The sequence below is a fragment of the Tachysurus fulvidraco genome, chromosome 26, assembly GCF_022655615.1.
Source record: "Tachysurus fulvidraco isolate hzauxx_2018 chromosome 26, HZAU_PFXX_2.0, whole genome shotgun sequence".
Taxonomy (NCBI): Eukaryota; Metazoa; Chordata; class Actinopteri; order Siluriformes; family Bagridae; genus Tachysurus; species Tachysurus fulvidraco.
Genome location: NC_062543.1, coordinates 6717180 through 6739491, shown reverse-complemented (window position 1 = coordinate 6739491; position 22312 = coordinate 6717180). Strand labels below are relative to the sequence as shown.

General features: G+C 37.6%; 2 protein-coding genes across 4 annotated transcripts in view; both read right to left on the bottom strand.

Annotated features, from left to right (window-relative positions):
* Positions 1–553: 553 nt before the first annotated feature.
* On the bottom strand, positions 554–4763 carry dpm2 (dolichyl-phosphate mannosyltransferase subunit 2, regulatory). Of its 2 annotated transcripts, none has more exons than XM_027137815.2 (4): positions 4576–4763; positions 2359–2448; positions 1665–1767; positions 554–1071 (listed from the first exon to the last, which is right to left on the bottom strand). In XM_027137815.2, exons 1-4 carry the CDS (start codon positions 4576–4578, stop codon positions 1016–1018), a joined length of 252 nt encoding a protein of 83 aa, XP_026993616.2. In that variant the 5' UTR covers positions 4579–4763; the 3' UTR covers positions 554–1015. The 2 variants fall into 2 exon arrangements, with proteins under 2 accessions (XP_026993616.2, XP_026993615.2); XM_027137814.2 differs by lacking the exon at positions 4576–4763 and adding an exon at positions 3558–3626.
* Positions 4764–6357: 1594 nt separating this feature from the next.
* The window catches only part of fam102ab (family with sequence similarity 102 member Ab), a 45463-nt gene continuing 29508 nt past the window's right edge, over positions 6358–22312 (bottom strand). Inside the window, exons 4-13 of one of the 2 annotated variants that reach the window (XM_027137788.2) lie at positions 21910–22030; positions 21670–21699; positions 14976–15092; positions 14506–14552; positions 13189–13358; positions 12647–12751; positions 12349–12571; positions 11851–11972; positions 10176–10245; positions 6358–10031 (exon numbers count right to left, since the gene is read on the bottom strand). In XM_027137788.2, the coding sequence (XP_026993589.1) occupies positions 9986–10031; positions 10176–10245; positions 11851–11972; positions 12349–12571; positions 12647–12751; positions 13189–13358; positions 14506–14552; positions 14976–15092; positions 21670–21699; positions 21910–22030 (1051 nt within the window). In that variant the 3' untranslated portion in view covers positions 6358–9985. The remainder of the gene's footprint in view (positions 10032–10175; positions 10246–11850; positions 11973–12348; positions 12572–12646; positions 12752–13188; positions 13359–14505; positions 14553–14975; positions 15093–21669; positions 21700–21909; positions 22031–22312) is intronic. The other variant, XM_027137790.2, reaches the window with a different exon arrangement.

Sequence of the window (22312 nt, the reverse complement as noted above, 5' to 3'; positions counted from 1 at the left end):
ACATTTCAGTCCTTTGCTGTTTTGCACAGTACTTTACGATATCTCATGCAACTGCTGCTATAATACTAATGTGTTCATTCCAATATTGTTTGAACTTACAGTATTTTCACTTGTTGCTGTTTTTCTGTATTGTCTTGTATTTTTCGTTTGCACTGTCTTTTGTCCTGCACTGTTTGCACAGATGCACTTTATGTGACTAGGAATAAATTACTAAGTCATTATAGCTCTGTCTTTGATTTATGTAGCACCCTGGTCCTGGAGAACCATTGCCTCATTTCACTGTGTACTGCATCAACTATATATGGTTGAAATAACAATGAAAGCTTCTTGACTTGACATGACTTGACCTATGCTAGCACTGCAGTATCTCTGTCAAGCAACTGTTAGTACTGGTATAAACTGGACATTCCTAATAACTGGCAGCTTAATAATATAACAACATTGGCATCCTTATAATCCTTAGCTCAGTATGGAATTCACTGAGCCACCATCATCATTTTAACATAAGCTCTTAAACAGAAATCACTAAGAAAGGTATGACATGATGCAAATATAAATGTAATAATTATTTATTACAGTGTGTACAAAAAAATGCTGTGTGTGGACTGTCTTATTAACATCTCATCAATCAGTACCGAGCATGTTGAGCCTTTTTATATTTTACTAGCACACATTTACGTCTATTTACAATCTAACAGGCTGGCAAAATGCATAACAGTAATGTTTTAGTGGTTATTGAACATTTTAAAAATTGTGCACAGTTTACCCGCAGATGGAGTCATTTCCATTTGAAGTGGAATGAAATTTCCACATACACAGTAATGAGTAAACATTTTTAATGTTTGTGGTCTATAACAGGCTCCTTTACACTCATTAGTCATTTCCTCTATGCTACATAAAAAGCCAGGAAGCTTCAGAGAACAGTTTCACACTAAAGAGACTTTAGCACAGGAACTGGTATCCAGTTCTCATCACATCCTTCTTTTTGAGGCAGCTGAATGACAGCGACTGAGTCCTACTCGACTTTCTTTGGTTTACGATTCTTCCATGTTACTATTCCGATGAAGGTACCTGAAAAAAGATGGTAGAATTTTTTGTTTTGTGTTTTACCACAGTTAGTTGTATTGCAAGAAATGTGTATCAAGTAAGAAAAATGCTGTTTCACTATTATAGAAATTTTCTTTTTATTAAAAAAAAAAACCCTACAAGCTATGCACATTTGTACTCTTCTGTCTAATGTATTAATTAATTTAATTTAGTCTGAAATGAAACACCAAATGATGTCAAACGCACATTATGCGACACTGCTGACTTTAACAGAATACGGTAAAGTAAAAAGCTTAAAAACATTGACTTAATTTAAAAGATATCTGTAAGATGTCTGTCCACCAGAGTGTCGTCGGCCATCTCGAACATTTCTCTTAACCAGTGTCGGTGTCTGTTAGCCGCACTCCTCCTCCATTATGTAAAAAAGTGTGCGTTGAGTGCACAAAGTGTCCAACATTCTATACTTTGTTATTTCTGGTTAAATAAGTGACCCATCCATGTACCTGAAGTGCACTTCTTAATGTTGGGATTATAATATGAAGACACTACTTACACCTACTTATAGAATAGTGTACAAGTATGCGATTTGGGACGGAGCGTCTGTTTGCTAAACTTACCAACGCAGAGTAAGAGTATCAATGCTGCTATGCCAGGAAGAATGACAGAATACTCTCGAGGAAGGAAATAACCGTGGATCACATGATTGCTGTCGACAAATGGCTGAAAAGAAAACAGAACGCATTCCTCGATCATTTACGCTCTGGTGTTTGCATAAAAATGTATGTAAGGTTGGACAACAATCCTTGCATGTTTTATTCTTCCCGAATGTACAATGCAGACCGTGTACTATTTCTGCTATTAATCAGCAGAGAGTGCAGCATGCAAGGATTGTTATTTGGGATAATACACGGTCATGTGATCACTCATCAAATAAAGTCTCATGTGCATGCAGTTCCTTCGGTATTATGTTAGAATATCTGTGCAGTATATTTGGACCTTCAGTTTTAGTGGTTAAAGTTTAAATAATGCCACAAAGTAAGGATATCAAGTAGTTAATAAATAAATAAACAAACAAACACTATCCCTTGGGAGACTTGGAGACAAAGAACCTCTGGGATTATTCATTTATTTCTATAAAATCTTTTATTTCTATAAAACCTTCTCTCTGTATTATATTGTCGAAGTCAATTAAGGAGAAAGGATGTGCAACTAAAACAACAACAAAAAGCCAAACATAAAAAGCCCTTTCGAAAGCAAATGTGCTTTTTATTTTAATAGCCATTTTACTGTGTAAATATTTATGTTACTTACCAAGACTATAACCCATACGGTGTAGTATGTGAACAGTAAGAGACTGAAGCCGACGAGGCCCAAACCCACAGCTTGATCTGCTACGGTTGCCTTTTCAACAGACAAAAGTCAAAAGTCAGTTTATTAGTACTATGTTACAACCAGAGTTTTACCCATAAATGCCTGGATGTTTGCACAAACTTTGAGTCATTAGTTAGTAGTATTTATATGTAACAGACAAATTCTCCTTAACTAATGTAAAACTAATCATTTAGATATGCTTTATAATTCCTTTATATCTTCTGCCATCAAGCTACAACCTGTTGATCTATGCACTGGTTACTGGCAAGATGATTTCGATGTACTGATGTCTGATTGCTGCTTTTTGTTTTTAGATTATTTTTTAAATTATTATTCATTCGATTATATGGATAAGAATACTGTACTTAATTGCCAGCACATTAATCTAACAGCACTGCTCGACTGGTTCCACCATCTCTCAGGGTAAAAGGTACAGTAAGTATACAACAAGACTCTTTTCTGTTCTGGCACCGAGGTGATGAAATGAACTTCCACTAGATGTCCGAACAGCTGAGTCACTGGTTATTTTCAAACGTCGGTTGAAGACCTACTTTTTCATGAAACACTTCAACTAGCACTTACTTCCCTGTTTGTTAAATGTATGTGTGTGTAGACTCATGGCATCTTAACTCTGTAACCTAGTGAACCAGTGTTTATGTATCCAATGCTAGAGGCTTAAGTACGTCACCCTGGATAAAGGCATCTGACAAATGACGTAAAAGTAAATGTAATTGTCCTGTTGGGAAAATTAAGTATCTGAATGTGAAATAAAATAGTACACATTTTTGTGATATCCTAGTATTGTGTGTGTTACTTATGTAAAACAATTTACACAAGTAACAACATATTACAGTCCCTATATTTATTTAGTTTTTTTATTACACTGGACTGTCTGCTTTTGTACTGCATGTGCAATACTGTACATTATATACACATTTACGCGATGTCACTTTTTAACCAAATACAATGTATAAAAAATATTTTTATTAGCTTAAAATAAAAGCTCTTTGCACATGCAGACTCACATTTCAGTCGATTGCTGTTTTGTACAATACTTCACAATATCTCATGTAGCTTCTGCTATTATACTAATGTGTTCATTCCAGTATAGCTGCACAAGTAATATTGTTTGAACATACACTGGTCACTGTTTTTGTGAATTGTTTTGTCCTGCACTGTCTTTTGTCCTGCATTGTCCTGTCTGTCTTGTCCTGCAGTGTTTATGTCTGTCTGTCTTCTGTCCTGCATTGTCCTGTTTGTCTTGTCCTGCACTGTTTGTACCAGGTCACACAGATGCACTTTATGTATCTAGGACTAACTTACTAAGTCCTTATAGCTCTGTTTTTGTGTTATGTAGCACCAGGTCCTGGAGAAACATTGTCTCATTTCACTATGTACTGCATCAGATATAAATGGTTGAAATGACAATAAAAGTTTCTTGACTTGAATGCATTAATAATTGATTGTACCATATGTGCGATACCACAAACTACGTCCCTTTCTGACTGCTGAAGTTTACTATTATTTTAGTGATTAAAGCACATTACTGGTCTTGTACTGGCTTTAGTCTTGTGTTTACACTTACTTATAAACTACTCGTTAACTACAGTGTTTTGCTGGAAGTGAACAACTGTAGCACAGAGAATTCACTATATAAAGTGACAATATATTATTTATATGTTGTCACTCACACACACACACACACACACACACATTATATATATATATATATATATATATATATATATATATATATGTATGTATGTATGTATGTATGTATGTACGTATTATTTAAAAAGACATTTAGATGAAGTAATTAAGATGTTTTTATTACACTTTACGACGTCCATAACGACGTGCTGGGATCTTCAATTGGTCCCAAAATGTTTGTTTGTATTTCATTGTAATTGTAACTGTTACCGCTGTAAAGACGTAAACACAACAAACGCAACTCGGTTGTTGTTAAACATGCTAACGGGATTAGCATGAAAGCTAACTAGCAACGACGGGATTGAATTAAACCTTTAACAATACACATATATATTTATTTATATAGATAATAAATACACGCAACGTCCTTTAAACCTCCATAATAACATGTAAGTAAATAAGCGTAAACAAAACAAAATAATAAGCATTGAGTTTTTGTTTTCTTACCATGTCAAATGTCCGACGGCTTCCGGCTTTTTACGCTTCCTGTTTCCGGTCTGAATGAATGATGGGAAATGTATGCTTGGTCTTTTTTCTCCTATTTACACAACGTACTTATTATATTGTACAGTATATATTATATTCACACGCAAAGTACGCACTCTTTTAATCGAAGGAGTTACATCATTTTGAGTGTGAAGTATTTGTAAACACTAACGCGTTACAAACCGGAAGTGAACGGTTGCCTAGTTACCTAGTTACTCATTATCCCTTATATAATTCAAGCTGTGTAATTTAGTGGGTCATTCCCTTGATTTATTCTTGTATTTAACTTTTTCTCCATCACTCGTTGACTTATGTGAGTTCCAATAGTAGTTAAAGATAATTTATAGAAACATTTAGGAAACTTTAGACATACTAAGATTTGGGTGATCAATATGAATTCTACTATTCAGGATGGATAGAAGGAGAATTGGGACACTAGATGGCGACAAGGAACAACTCAGGTAGTAAATACACGTAGGTGGCCCTTATTTATGTCCCCAATCTCTACATAGTCTGCTATACCTTTGACTTTTACATACTACGTTGCAAAAGTAAAAACATTTTCAACCGCTACGTCGCTCCATTTCGCAGAAGTAACACTAACACGGCTTCAGGTTGTTGCCCAAACTTGCCAATAGATCTGACACTAAAGAGGAGATGCAAACTCCATGTGGTCTTTTGCATCAATACAACATTTATCAGGCTGTATATTTATAATCACATCCTCCAGTGTCACCTATATGAGGATGAGGTTCCCCCTTGAGTCTGGTTCCTCTCAAGGTTCCTTCCTTTACCAATCAAGGGAGTTTTTCCTCCCCACAGTCACCTGAGTCACCTCAGATTTGCTCATTGGGGATAAAAACAAACACATTTAAATATATCTAATGTTAATCTTGAATTTTGTATTATATTAATCTTTATATTATTCTTTATAATAACCTTTTATTCTATGTTTGTGTTCTGTGAAGCTGCTTTGAGACAACGTCGATTGTGAAAAGTACTATACAAATAAATTTGAATTGAATTGAACTGAACTGTTGCTATGGATTCTTTATATTTATAAAATCAAATTGTGTGGACACCCGACCATCGCTGCGAAATGTGTGTTTTTTCCCACCAAATATGTTACCACAAAGCTCAAGGCACACAATTGTATTGTACTCTGGAGCTTTAGAGGTTCTCTTCAGTGGAACTAAGAGGCTTAATCTGTTGCATCATGACAGCGCTCCTGTGCACAAAGCGTGAAAGCCATGAAGACAGACTGGAAGAACTCGAGTTGCAACCTAGACTTCCTAAAAACATCAGTATTTAATCTGACCCTTGTAACTGAACAAACACAAATGCCCACAGCCATGCTTCTGATCTAATAGAAAGCTTAATAGAAAGAGAGGTGGTTATTATAACAGAAAAGGACTAAACGCATAATGTATATGATGTAAAGGACTAAACGCATATATGATGTAATGGTCAGATAATTTTTTTTTTTTTAGTACGCTTTCTCTGTTAAAAAATGGAACAAATTCTGTAAATGTGATTCACGTCAGACATCTTTTTCATTTGTGAACCTTTGTCCAGAGTATTTGTTTTAAATCTTTTGACATATTTTCCCTTTTTATGCTTAAAAAAAAAAGATTTAAACTTTTATTTGAATAAAGAATTTCATAGCATTGAGGAAAAAGCTTAGAATAACTTTTTTTTTTTTTTTTACAAAAAAAACAAAACAAAAACAAACAAGCCCAATGGTTATTATACGATGCCCAACTTTTCCTTTATTTCCTCCCAAATAGTCCATTAATAAGCATCCATAAACAAATTTACATGACAGATTACGAAACATTCATATTTGAGTGTAGAAATACAGTTTAGATCCATCATGAGACAATAATACATGAAATAATACAATATGAGGTCAAGAAAACTTTGGAAACAATATTTGTGTGATCGGAAAAAATATACGTGTTCATCCATAACTCTATATTTAATATAATCAGAAAAATAATTTGTGGTAGAGTTAAATATAATGTATTGACTCTCTTTATAGACATCTTAAGTTTCCCAATATATAGTGAAAATTTGATAACTGTTTTGAATATAGTGGTGAAAATGAACCACTTTAAAGGAATCTTTCTGGCTGAACTGAGCCAAGTGCATAGCTTTAAAACCATTTACAAAATAGAGACAAGGAGTTATTAGATATGGACGAAAAGTTGTACACGTTGTTACATGAAAGTTAATATTTTTAAGTGCCGTTGTGGTGTGTTTCGTCCCTAAAACATCACAGTGTAGTTTATTGTTTCATTTAATAATTAATACCCAAAACAGAATGATTCACGTAAAAAGGTTCTACACATGCCACATTTTACCCGCAAACCATTTACAGTCTCAAAAACAGCCTGTAAATCAGCGTGTCGGGGGTTTGCATCACGATGAGCCGATTACTTTTACATTTCAAGCATAACGTCCTATTTAGAACTCACAACAGCAAATTACACAAACACTATGGTGCAGGAAATCCTTTTTGCCCATCATACATCCCAATAATGTACTCACATAGCAAATGACAACAATGTTTGTGATTAAAAAAAAAGTAATAATAATTAAAAAAAACTAAAAAAAAAAAAAAAAAATCATCACAGTCTATTACGACCGAACGACAGCGTGGCACGAGGCTGTTGTTAAAGTAGAAAGAAAGAGCAAGCAGGTATAGCCTCTTAAGTCGTGTGTACATCGATCATCTCATGCTGCCACAATACTCATTAATCACCAAGAAGAAGAAAAAAAAAATAATAATAATAAACCAGCCTGCTGGTTTGGAAAAATCGAAAAGATAACACAGTATTTGCATTAGCATGTAGCATGTGGAGCAGAATTGGCACCAAAAAAAAAAGTGACCGACTTATTGTGAATAGATAGAGGAACCGGACAGCGTGTGACCAGAGTCAGGGTTAGATTAAAGATAGTTTGGAAAACAAATTTCCTTAAATGAAGCATCCCAGACAAACGAACTTATCTAACTGTTTACATGTTATAGCAGAAGAGTAGAAGCTCTGTTTGTTCTACGTTCGTATGTTATATGATGACACCGATGGTGTTCTGATGTTAAAATGTTTAGCTCCGACACAAAATAATCAGCTGCAATGAATTTGGTGAATCATGTATTCAAAAAGAAATGACAATCTGATTTCTTGTTCTGGAGAACAAAATGTTTTGTAAAAAGAACTGATTTTTTATTATTTCCTTTACAAAATTTCACCCTGTGATTCTTTAAAAATCTTCTGAACCACACGAAACCGTAAAATCATCCAGACCCTTTCTATCGATCAACAGGTTCTTAAAAAAAAAAAAAAAGTTCAAATTCTTGTGCCTTATTTTCTTAAAGTATAACAAAGAACCTGAGAGAACACTATGAGATGTGAGAGGATTCGATGAGAAGGGAAAAAAAAGAAGGAATCTTTAATGTATCTTTAAGTCCTAACATGAATGCCAAGGAAATATCTTGTACGCTGTATATTTGTCAAATTTCACTCCGGCTTGAAATCACATTTTAAATCAAAGTAAAAGTTTGTCCGTGAATCGTCCCCACATTGCACTTTTATTTGTAAAGATATGGGAGCCAAAAATGTGCAAAGATTTCTGCTCAGATCAACTGAGACAATTTTTCTTTATGACCATTCTCATGGTTAGCTCATACAGACTGAATACAAAACAGTACACAATGTTTTACAACACTGAACACCACACACGCGCACACACACACACACACAAGGGGAGGGAGGATCCTGTGTCTCTGGATGCACACCAGGTGCATTGGGAGACATGCAGGCCGTTGCCAAGTTTAGAAGCGTGATTGTGAATCATTTAATCAAAGCCTTTTTATTCTCTTCAGGCCGTCCCCTCCACCGTCCGACCGCTCGAGTGCGTTCAGTTATGCTGCCTGTGAGCTCACTGGTTTCTGCTCCACGTTGATGAACGCATTCCTCTGCAGCGTGACCAGCACGTTCTGTGTTCAAAATGGAGCAGAAAAGTCCACGCGAGGACATGGGGTGCACTGCGCTGCAGTACAGTACTAACACTTGATTAACACTCGTATGCATGGCTGAATCCTGCAGCACAAACATGATCAAAGTGAATAAAGTCGGGACTAGTGCGGACGTTTGGATGGGGGGTTTGGGGGAGGTTACGGATATGAAATCTGACTTGTAATGGGATTCCCCAAGCCAGCTGGAGAACATATGAGTCACAAGAAGGTAAGATCTAATACCCCCAACACACACACACACACACACACACACACACACACACACACACACACACACACACACACACACGTCAGAAGGCTGGAATCTATGACGGAATGGCTAGAAGCTTGTTAACCCGAATATGATATGTGTCGCCATGGCCCGCCATACGGCTCTATGTGTCTATTCATCTTTGTGTCATACGGTTTGAAAATTATAACTAATAGCAAAAATATTTTTGATGCATACACTGCAGTGGTGTAAAACAATTTGTCTGATTTTCTAGAAATTCAAAATACTGCACCCATAAAAAAAAAGAAAGAAAGAAAAGAAAAAAAAAAAGAAAATCACCCACGAAGGCTGCTGTAAGGATTTTGAACCAATATTTAAACTGAAGGCAATAATCCTAAATAATGTAAAAAACTAAAGGGTTTTATATCAGGTGGAATAATGTATAATGTGTCTTAGTTAAAGGGTGCAATCAACAAAATGAGTTTTAAAGCACCACTAAACATCAAAAAGTGGAATTTTCCTCCAAGCTTGTTCCCAATGCAGGGAAAAAGATAGTGGTTAACTAAAACGGAGTGATTAGTGGTCTGTGGCGAACACAGGCAAAATGTTTATATAAACAATATGGTTAAAAAAAAAAAAAAAAAAAAAAAATCACAGATCAGAACCATTAAATAATATCTGACAGGCTGAGCAATATTTGAATCGTATTTCTCTTTAAAAATCCTAAAGGCTGCCGTTTAGGCCATAAATACGATGTTTCCTAGACCAAAGACAGTTTTTCACAGTGTTCGACTACTTCGGGTATTTCAAGTAGTTTGTTTACTTGCAAATACGGTGTCAGTAACACATCGTTTTGATCGCGTGGCTAATAATAATCATAATAATAATAATAATAATAACAATAATAACAACAACAAATTACCCACCACCATCTGCGTATATTACAATGCAGGATATCTGGTGTTAATCATAATCATAACGTGTGAATAAACTGATCAGTGAAGACAATAAAAAGACTGCAAATAACAAAACATCTTGTTAGTGCGATGCTGAACTTGTCTTGTTCGTCCGCACTTATTTTGGCCGTCTTTTGTATTTCAGGAGGAGTGTGACCGATTCCACTAATGACTCTCAATGACGACAGGCTCAAACACACCTGCTGACACCCTGCCAGAGAATGAAACAGTTGTGTTCATGATAAAAGCACTAAAAAATAAGGGGTAAAAAGCGCTATACAAATCAATTCAATTAAAAAGGATTTTTCATTGGAAAACGAGTCAAGTTGAAGAAGCCACTCCTGGACTGACTCACCTGTTGCCTAGCTGGATGCCGCTAAGAGCAGTGGTACCGTCCCGACTGACAAACAGCTGCAAATTGCTATCTGTAAGAGAGGAGAGAAGGAATTTTTAATGACACGGGGTCGTGATACCATTACCCAACATCAGCACAGCTATTAAGAAGACATCAGCTAGGACGTAAAATATCTGGGAAATATGATTATCTGTCAATCTTGCCAAGCGTTCTTACACAATGGATGTGTGCACACTTAAGACTCTACACCAGGGGTGTCAAACTCAAATTCACAGTGGGCCAAAATATAAAACTGAGATAAAGTCACGGGCCAAACTGAATATTTATTCAAAAATTAACTGCAACTGATATGTAATGTTCAACCTTTTTCATATGGAAACAAACTTTAGTTTTGCTTAAATACAGGATCTGGAACAACCAGAGCTTGATATTACAAACACATAAGAAATTAAATTTGAAATAAAAGACACATAAGTGATGTTCATTTCGCAAACTTTGACCATACACTTTTTGACAAACTCTCTCTCATTAAAGGGCCAGGCAGATTTTGCAATCTCTACCGCCACAATAAAACTTTACAGCCTTTATAGCAGCTTCACTTTTTGATTTTGCTTTCATGAACATAGTCTGCCGGGAAACCAGACTTTTTTTCATCTCCTCCGCCTTCTGGAGCTTCTGCTTTACGTCCAGGTCCTTATACTTCTCATAATGTTTCGTTTCATGGTGTCTTCTTATGTTATATTCTTGCGTTAGACACTTTAGCTCCGATAGCACACAAGACGAACAGATCTGTCCTTTATATTCGTGAACAGATAATCTGCCTCCCACCTGTCTTGAAAGCTCCTATTGTCCATCTTTCGTTTAGCCGTTTTTTGTGGTGGGTGGAATTAACTTGCTCGATGTGACTGTAGCATGGTTGTTAACGACTGTCAACAGTGAACGAGGGGCGCTTGCTGTTCGTGACTACGCGTGAATACAGTGGCACAGCATTCTGGGATTTGTAGTACTAGCGGAGCATGCGGCTAGTCAGCTGTAATGCACATTTGATATGATCTCGGGCCAAATATAATTACACCAGAGTTTGACACCCCTGCTCTACACCATTGACGCTGGATATGAGCACATTTTGTTGGACCAGACATCTTACAACGGTCTTGAATTAACACCAGGTTGCATGAAAGTGTGTGATTTGTCTTCTGGTTAGTGTTGCATTGGAGATGATTCTAGCCTTCGAAAAATTCATACACTGGATGCTAGAGTACATAATGCATAGTTTAAGTGTATCGTAAAGCATTTGGGATGCAGCTCAAGGGTTTACACACAAAAATATATACTTCAAATGTATACTTCAAATTCCAATTTATATGTATAGCGCTTTTAACAATGGACACTGTCTCAAAGCAGCTTTACAGAACAAACCAAATGTCATTATAAAGATTAAAATAATACAAAAATTCAAGGTTAATATTAGATATATTAAAATGTGTTTGTATTTATCCCCAATGAACAAGTCTGGAGTGACTGAGGCGACTCTGGCAAGGAAAAATTCCCTTAGATGTTAATGGAAGAAACCTTGAAAGGAACCAGACTCAAAAGGGAACCAATCCTCATGTGGGTGACACCATAGGTGTGGAAATATACAGTCTGACAAACGTGTGTGAGCTTTCATACACACCCTCATTGTTGCTGACATCAGCAAAGTCCTGACTCTGGACAATCTTCTCCACAACGTCATCAGCGTCGATGCGAGTGTCGTCCACCCAGGTCGGGTGGTTCTCCACAGAGTCCTTCTTTCTCCTAGAACATGAGAAGAAACAGCGCTGTATAAATGACATTATTATTATCTTTTTAATATTATATCGATCACCAAAAGATGGCCAGATAAATGCTTCATAATATCATCTTCTACATAAATAACTCAAGTATAACTGTGGCATTCTGCATAGAATCCTTATTCTAAGAATGAAGAAGTAAGACGAATGAAAAATCAGCACAAATCAGCACAGCAACCAAGAAGTACACAGCACAGGAGAACTTTATCTTATTTTTATCTTGTTCTTCATTACAAACATAAGCGTTCCCAACAAAAACAAAAAAATTTAACCCTTTAACCCTGTGAGGATCATTAAGCACCCAGAAGCATCACTGTGCTTTAGTTACAGGTTCTCCGTACCTAGAAAATCGGTTAGGGAGGATTGAAGGTCTTGGTGGCCGAGGAGGCTTCTCGGCTTTTGCCGGCTCTTTGTCCGGTTCTGCTAAACTGTCTGTAGCTGTGGTCGTCCCTGCTGAAGCGTTGCTGCTGCTGGTGGACGTGTTCCTCCGGTGATGGCTCAGGTCTGTCAGGCTGGACGAGCCGGAGTGCTCTGTGCTGTAGCCTGCAGGAAGGACAGACATCACTACATTAGATTTAGTACTTTCGATCCACATATTCAAAAGGCAATATGCGTACATCGATTGTGTAAGAGTCTCACCTGAAACTTTGCTCTGTTGACTGGCATAGCTGGAATTCCTTGAATGGCCTGTGTGGAACACCTCTTCTGGGCTTGAGAGGTTCTCATCTACCCCCTCTGGCAGACCTGCAAACACATGCACACACAAACACAGACGCACACACAGACAGACAGATGGACACACAGACGTGCACACAGTCGCAGACGCGCACACACACACACACACACACACACACACACAAACACAGACGCACACACAGACAGACAGATGGACACACAGACGTGCACACAGTCGCAGACGCGCGCACACACACACACACACACAGACGCGCACACACACAGATACAGACAGACAGACACACACACACACAGATACAGACAGACACACGCACACACAGAGACACAGAGTCAGTGTCTAGATTCTTGACAGAACGTGAGATTCTGAGTGTGGGTGACCGTGTGCTTGTGATTGAGTAAGCAAATGTGTGCTAGTGACTGTGCATGAATGTGTGCGTGAGTATGTGTGAATGAGTGAGTGAACGTGTGTGTAATAAGAGGCTCACCGGTGCTCGGCACACATGTTTTGGGTTTGAGTGTACGGCTGGTGCTGCTGATTCCCGGGCTGATGCCTGTTGGTGGAGTCAGGCTGCTGCCAGTGCCCCCTCCCTTACAGTCCAGCTGTAGAGATGGGTCTTGACCAGCGAGGCCTGTGTTTTTAGCTGTACTAGGGGGCCTGGTGAAAAATAAACACATTTGTATACCATTTACCATCTTTTTCCAATACCAACACATGCTAAAGCGTTGTAGTTTTTTCCTCTTACAACAGAACAACTATTATTTCTTTTTAATTAGAATTAATAACAACTGCACATCTTTTTAACTGTTAATAGTTACATATGATGTTGCTGATTGTTTATGTGAAACTAAATCCTGTCATCCCTTGTTATAGCAAATATAAACAGTCGCAACCTTCATTTGCGACCCTCTCATTTTACCCTCTCTATTAACATCAATAAGAAAGGAAAATGCAGAATTGTCATGTTACAGAAGTCCTCGGTCCTGAAAACCTGGTAAAAAAACCCCAAAAGTTTCAGATTTACCTCGGTTACAAAGCACCGACACTGGAGACTCCTTCCAAAATTGCTAAACAAAAAGACCCCTGATTAAAAAAAAAAATCCTCCCCGTATCAAAGGTCAAACTTTTGGCAACTGCCAATCATATCCATGTGAATCACTTGTTAATATAGAGGCCATATTGTGTTGCCACAAGTGAGTTAAGATTATTGAGATTTATCTGAATTTAATCAACAGACCAATCAGAATCGAGAATTCATTGTGGTAAAAGTAAAGTATAGCATGAGTTATCAAGCTGTACTCAAACACGGTGAAAGTGTGGAAAGTGGTGTGTTTTAAACCAAAGATTAGACACATGCATGTTTATGGAAAATAAATATGATTTATTTATACACATTTGTTATCAGAATTGAGATTTGTCTGTTCATTCAATTGCACATTACAGCTTTTAGCACTTTATACAAAAGATTACGCAATATAATGATTGCTGTTTCCGGAAAAATCACTGGTAGCCTGGAATGATCGATAACCAACTATTATATTTATATTCACATATCATATTATGCTGGGAATGACTTTATAGTTACGACCCAATACATAACAGCTTTCTACCTGCCAGCATGTGGCACTACAGAAGTAAACATGGTGAAATTTCAAGACAGATCATCATATTAGGTGTACAATCATAGCTGAACAATGCCATGGTTAAATGTTTATTCCTAAGCTTCGTGTATAAATAGGCATGTTTTATGGAAATGTCTATTAAAAAACTTCCTAACTGCAGTCCAGGAAAAGAGATGACTCACGTTTTAAAGCAAGGATCCCCGGAGAGTAGAGTCATCTCTATAGTAACCTTAAAGGAAAAACAAATCAAAGAAATATGATTACTTTAAATCACAACCTTCCACCACAACAGCATATTTACAGTTACACAATTCAGAAAATACAGAAGCACGATTGACTTAAAACACCAGTTTTGTTTCTCAAAATGTTCATAATCTTCATTTCCAGACAATACAGCAGACAGTGAGTCAGGCTAAATAAAGGCATAAGAATTCAGATTTAGCTGTGAGTAGGCTGTTCGAGTCACACGTTTCCCACACAGGCAGTGTGTGGATGTAAATGAGTGCTAGGATTGTGGAGAAAAATGGTAGTTATGGAGATTTCTATATATAGTTGATGGTTAAAATAGACACGCAAAAAAAGGCAGCTTAAATGCAGGCCATCGTAACCGAACCACGGTGCCTCGTTTCTTCAACACGTTTTTCTCACGCACCTTCAGAATGGAGTTGTCCTGCCGAGTGTTCTTGGTGTCGTAGCCCTCCAGTATACAGCAGCGCACGGTGGAGCCTGAACCGGCAAACTCCGCCATGTTGAGGTCAGCAAAGCCCAGCTGTGTGCAAGATAGGGAAAGTGAGATGTGTTAGACAGATAAGAAGACAACAAGGGCGCTCCGTGAAAGCTCTCCACGGTTATTTATTACAAGCTGAACATATTCGAAAAAAATATATATATCATCCAAGATAAACAATACACGTCTTCTCATGAGAGATTTCATTAATTAAGGTATTATGCCATCAAGAAACCACCGCAGGTTTTGATGGTTTAGTTTCCTTTTCAAAATCTTGGCTTCATACAACTGTGCTGCACATAACCCTCATTTTGGGAGGTTGATTACTGTCTTGCTTTTCAAATTCTCTCCTCACAGTTCCACACCAAAGATTTACAGGATCTAAGGTTTGGTTTCAAACCAAAGGTTTATGGGATCTTTGGTTTGGTTTGGAGCCTTTACTGAAGAAGCCCCATAGGAAACTTCAGTAACTGGCAAGAAATAATAGAAAATGTGTTTTGTTTTTTTTTCCATTTTAGTGAGCAAGCTTGGCCCTGGTAAAGGTAGAGAAACTAAAATAGCAGACACTGTAAATATTTTGGCCTTCTAATGTGCACAACTTATAAAGTTGAGGCTGGTATAGTATCTATGAGCTGTTGAGCAGCTAGCAAAGATGTTAGCTCACTAACTTATTAAAACTCTCTGCTTCACGCTTTATTGACCAGGAGACTGGTTTGTCAAACACACCGGACTTGAACAATTAGCTACTGTCATTGGAAAATAACCAGTGATGAGTTGGTGTGAGCGGCCTGACCTGAAGTGGAATTCTAACTCTCTTACAACAACTCCAGTGTTATTATCCTGCAATAGCACATCCTAAAGTGTTCATCTTATTACCACAATTTTTTTCATTCATTAAAGAAAACATAGACATTTTGTCTAATTATAGCTATGTTTATAAGGTTACAGTACGGCCACAAAACAAGTTATTTCCTGCTCTCGTTTACGTTACAGCAGCTGTTTCCTCACTAGTCTCGGTTTTTTCTCTCTCACGAAGTTAATAAGAGAAAAGTAGTTTGTCCTGTTACTGAGAAACAGGAAAGCCCTTTTTCCTGAAGACTTTCTCCATGTTGGAAAACTTTAAGGGATAGTTTTAGACCTGTCAGACTCAGAGAGCTTGCACTGGAGACTTGTTCCTTGTGCCGATTAACATCACCTTACGTTATTTCTACTTTACATTTTTTTTGTTTTATTCATTAATGTAAAGCATCCAGCACACAAGTCTCTGTATATGATGTCCTGCTGTGTAAATGTTAATTTACTGCGTGTGTGTGTGTGCGCGCGCGCAGGGAGAAGAAGAGGAAGCCAGTGATATTACGCAACTAACGACATTTGAAACAGACAAGGTCATCCATCTATCTCTCAAATAGTCCTATCTCCCTCTCTGGTGATAACACTTCTGCCAGCACTCTCTTACATACACAATGTTCTCCAACTATATATTCTTTTCATCTCAGTTACACACACACACACACACACACACACACACACTCTCTCACACACACATTGTGTCTAGCCAAAACATCTCAAGTACAACGCCATATCTGACATCAGTATTGTGTCAAGTAACCCCTGGAATCTGAAACTGCTTTTGGGCAATTCTATGATTTTGTGAAATTGCCATTAGCCCTCATTAAACTAGCAGCAACACGGATGCAATTATTCATTTGAATTCTTTCTACACTTTTGTAGAACCGTCGTAGGCTGTAAAAGGTTTTATACTGCTATTTGCGGGACACAGCCATTTCCAATCCATACTCTTTTCCCTTTAAAAATAGTATTCTTTATTCTGCAGAATATGAGCTCTGATTGGATTAACGTACCGAAATCGCTTTACTTTACAGAATCAATTAAAAAACAAATAAATAATAAACCTAGCTTGGAGAACTCACTGAAGTTCACAGTATTCTCTTTTAACACACAGAGCCTAGAACTAAGCTGGTTTGCTTCCTGTAACTGGGAAAAGTTCAGCTGTTGTTGCTGCACCTCTTGTTGTACTTGCTGATAAGAAGCTTTGACAGAAAGCAGTTTTGAGGCTACAGAGGAGAAACATACACAAATCTCACTGTCTGACCTTCTGTCTGTGTCTCAGTGGGTTTTTTATGTTTTGTTTTTTTCTGTTGAGTCTAAAACACAAAACTTGGTTCTTTCCTCGATAACAACATTATTTTCTGACTTTCCACCTGACGTTTCACTGAGAATGCCAATTAGCCAGGAATATTAATAGGAAATGGATCTTTAGGTTCTTTAAATAAAACATGATTGGTTTACAAAAAAATGATCGACTTTGTGGTGTCGATTCAAATCCCCAAGAGTTATACTGCTCTTTGCGGGAGAGGAAAATTACCTGCCAATAACAGTCCTCTCTCAACTCATGCAGTCATTAGCTCATCACCCTCCCTGATTGACAGCCATTACATGATATGGGACAGTTAGCCGAATGCTGCAAACTGATGAATGACCACATTGGAAGACAATGGGGTTTAAAATAAAATAAAATAAAAGTCTGCATTGGACAAAATGTAATTAAGACAAAATAAAATTTGACATAAGATTGGTGCCCTTGCAACAGTAGTCGAGTTGGTCAAATTTGGATTTATCTAAGAGTTTTACGCTAAATAAACAAGCAATTTTTTAAAATCCAGTCTTTTCTTACTTGGTGTTTCAAACCTGAACAGAAACATGCTGGTTCCTTATTTAACATCATGAAAACACATTTATCAGTTAAAAATCAACTAAACCAGTTGTGCCTTGACTTCTTAAAGCTTTTCTCATTTAAATGTAAAAACTTCACCAAGGTTTATGAAAACCATTGTCTTTATGAAACAATGAAAACAAATGAAGGTATTTGTTGTGGAACAGGACAAGGTTTTGTTTTTTTCCCCCTTTTCCTTTTACAAAATTTTTACTATGTTGTTGCTACTGCAAATTCTTATATAATTTCCATTAAAAAAAAGAAAGAAAAAAAAAAGAAAGAACATAAAAACTCTCTCACAATATATGCCCCTTTACACTACAATCAGATCTGCATGTACGTTCTTCTCTGATGCAAGCTCCTTCCTCTGGACTTCCGTTTTTAGGAGCTTCCTGACTCCCAGACAGGATTTATGAGGATGTGTTTGGGCTTCCGTCGTTTCCTATACCCTTAAAGCATCACACTTCCCATGTGACACTATGGCCCTTCAGTTAGTAAAGCAGAAACATGGAGATAAACCACAGCGAGGCATTTCAAGCGTTATAAGCATTTTGAAAAGCAGCAGGAACTGAGACGCACGTGCAGTGGGCCTCGTTTCCGTCTTTCAGAGTCTCGGTCAGCCAGCCGGGGCCCAAAAGTTTTGTCCTTTCCCACCCCAGTTCCCTCGTTCTGCACAGTCAGCAGAATGTTCTGCTCTGATGCTCTCACTCTGCATCAGCAAATGAGGAGGAAGCCAAAGTACATGGTCAGTCGTTTAAAAACAAACAAAAAAAAAAAGACACACATCATCCTGCAGCGCTATGATCTAGCCTTCACTTGCCGACTTGTTGAAAGAAACGGCTTAATATACTGTATCATCCAAGAGTGTTTTCCTCTCCTCTCAAAAAAAAAAACAAAACAAAAAAAAAAACCCAGCGAATACTCAGGTGGCTATTAAAGAAAGAAGCTAAACCCTGGATTTCTCGGGACAGTGTGCACAAAATAATCTGCGATCCACACATTTTGAAGCATTTGTTGTGAACTGTACAGTAAATGGGTAAAACAAAATTTCCAGTAAATATGTATTACACACGTATATATCATACATAAAGATGATGTAGGCTACAAGAAGATTGCCAAGACCCTGAAACTGAGCTGCAGCATGGTGGTAAAAGACCATACAATGGTTTAACAGGACAGGTTCCACTCAGAACAGGCCTCGCCATGGTCAAACAAAGAAGTTGAGTGCACGTAGTCAGCGTCATATCCAGAGGTTGTGTTTGGGAAATGAATGCTGCCAGCATTGCTGCAGAGGTTGAAGGGGTGGGGGGATTCAGCCTGTCAGTGCTCAGACCATACATCACACACTGCGTTAAACTGGTCTACATGGCTGTCAAACCAGAAGGAAGCCTCTTCTAAAGATGATGCACAAGAAAGCCCACAAACAGTTTGCTAAAGACAAGCAGACTTAGGACATGGATTACTGGAACCATGCCCTGTGAGTGGCGGCAACCAGGTGAGGAGTACTAAGACGAGTGTGTCTTGCCTGCAGTCAAGCATGGTGGTGGGAGTGTCATGGGCTGGGGCTGCATGAGTGCTGCCAGCATTGGGGAGCTACAGTTCATTGAGGGAACCATGAATGCCAACATATACTGTGACATACTGAAGCAGTATGACATGCTAAAGAAGCTGAGGATAAAGGTGATGGCCTGACCAAGCATGTCTCCAGACCTAAACCCTGTGAGCATCTGTGGGGCATCCTCAAACGGAACGTGAAAGAGCGAAAGGTCTATAACATCCAACGGCTGGAAGAGGACTCCAGTGTCAACCTGTGATGCTCTGGTGAACTCCATGCCCAAGAGGGTTAAGGCAGTGCTGGAAAATAATGGTGTTCACACAAAATATTGACACTTTGGGCCCAATTTGGACATTTTCACTTAGGGGTGTACTCACTTTTGTGGCCAGCAGTTTAGTCATTAGTGGCTGTGTGTTGAGTTATTTTGAGGGGGTTTAACTCTAGCTTGACATTTTACAATTGCTTCCTCAGATCGGATGCAAGGTATCTCGCTTGCATTTTTTTTACTGAATGGTACACAACAAAAATCTTCAGTGGTAGTAATAAATAGATTGAGTAACCAATAAAATCCTAACTGATGCAAAATCTAGAAAGTTCTATTTAATCCCAGCTTTATTTACTCTTTACGTTAAACCAAATTGGATTGGAAGTGTCACACGATTCTCCATTACTGTATTGTATTACCACAGGTGTCCAATAGAAAAGTGCTTTAAGTAGCAAACCTTCTCTAAGAACACACTGTGTCATTCAGGTTGACCAAGTAGTACACGTCAATTATATTTTTTTTCCACCAAGGTGACTTAAATCACGTGATAAGTCAAACATGTGATGGTGTTTACAGCAAAAGAAAAAAGTGTACAGGGAAGAACTGTGTGGTAACTGTGGTATCGGTTCAGGCATTGGTTTGTGATATTACTGCTTTTGTGATCTAACTATACTTGCTGTGTCTAAGTAAAATCTAAAAAAAGAAAAGAAAAAAAGAACATCAGTTTAAACAGTTAACTCTTTTCTAAAGACTCCGATTATGCTATTTATATAGATTGGTGCTTGGGCGATTTTTCTACCAGTGAAGAAGTCACGATATTCCTGAACTGATTCAGTGAGTGTTATATATGGTTTTGGTTAGAGGTGTTACGAATGATAAACTTTATAAATGTGTACCAATGACATCTACAATTAGAGGACAGCATGAAAGCAGGAGTCTTTAAGCTGTAAAAACTGTGTGCTTAGCTAACCAAGTAGCCAAGTGAACACCAAACACAATCCTAGCTGTTACAGTATGCTAGCGTATGTGACTGACAGGTTTGCCTTCTGTGGAAATGACATATTTGTGTATACTCTAGACACTCGCTTATTTACCGATGGAAATGTTACTAGGCTGTTTTTAATAGTGTGGATTTTTAATGGTTTGATGAGCGAGTTATAAAAATGGATTAAATCTCTGAAATTCTTCAAATCTGATTCGAATTCCAGATAAATATACCCTGGTAATATTTTCAGCTTTTATCCTGGGGGGGAAAGGTTATGTATTTCTAGTTACAAATATAGTTTGTAATGTAACTGGACAGAAAGCTCTGAGCACAGAAGCATCTCTGAAAAAGACATTCCTGGCTATGCAAATGGCTGCAGTGCTTTAAATCTATTTTTGAGAAATTATATAGTGTAGAGTACAAAAATAAATACAAGTACAACTAAAAGCACAGAAGAACACCAGTTTCTGTAATTCCAGGGACGACCTTAATTACACACACACTTTCTATTTCTGCCAATGAGCCAACAATCGTTACCCAATGAGCACTGCAATTATTCAAGGCATTAGATAAGATATTCTCATTTGGGAAATTTGTGTGCGTGTGTGTGTGTGTGTGTGTGTGTGTGCACACATTACTTCAGTGGAATGTACGTGATCGAGACAAAATGCAATTCTATTTATTCATTTATTTTGCCGCACTAATTGGGATTGCAGTCAGTTTTGTTTGATTACACAAGGAAGCCAAATATTGCAAGGTTGATAAGCTTAGCTAAACTTACTAAATCCTTTAATATATATATTTTATGGTCCTTTAAATCAATCGCAGTCCTTCTATTTTTAGATTTAACAATCAAGCTTTTATTTTCGGGTTTATTTATTTTCATTGCATTTATCTTTCTATTTGATTGATGGTTTAATAATATGCAGCAAAGTATTCCAATTAACACAACTACTTTATTGCATATTTATTATTGTTAATTATAATTATTATTATATTAAGGCAATGAAAAGGGAATTTTTTTAATTACATTTTACTGAATAAATTAAATTTAGAAATCAAAAAGTGTCAAACTCGTACCTTTGAGAAAGACTTTCCGCCCTTCAGTTCCTGCACAGAGGGGAAAAAAAAGAGAGAGAGTGAGAGAGATGCAGGAGTGAGAGATATAACATGTTATGTAATCGGTCAGCTGTTGCCATAGTGATGGGTAGCGAGGACAGAGAGATCATGTATAAAACAAAAAGAAGCTCCAGACTCTTCTGAAATCACTGCACAGAGACTGCTGTACGTTACACGGTTTAGATCAGAAAGTTAACGTACTTTTCGCACCGACACTCGGCAGATGCAGGGGTCCAGCACCCCTGTTGTAGGATTAGCACTCATCTTGCACACGAAGGAGAACTTCTTATGCCAGCGAACACAGTTCTCCTGCACCTCTTGCCTGTGAGTGGGAGAGAGAGAGAGAAAAGGAATAATAATCATCCTGATAGTCACGGCATGCTTATAAAAACATCAACCTCCCATTTCCATACAGTTAGACTCAAAACTGATCTTATTGCATATTTCAGATTGAGTGTCATACACACACATTATATATATTTAAATAAATAAAAAAAACTCTAGCTAATGCTTTCATCTGATTGGTCAGAAGGTGTTCATTTCTACACCGCTCTGTCGTTTTTATTTAGCTGATCATTTCCTTCCACATTCTGAAAGGGAGAGA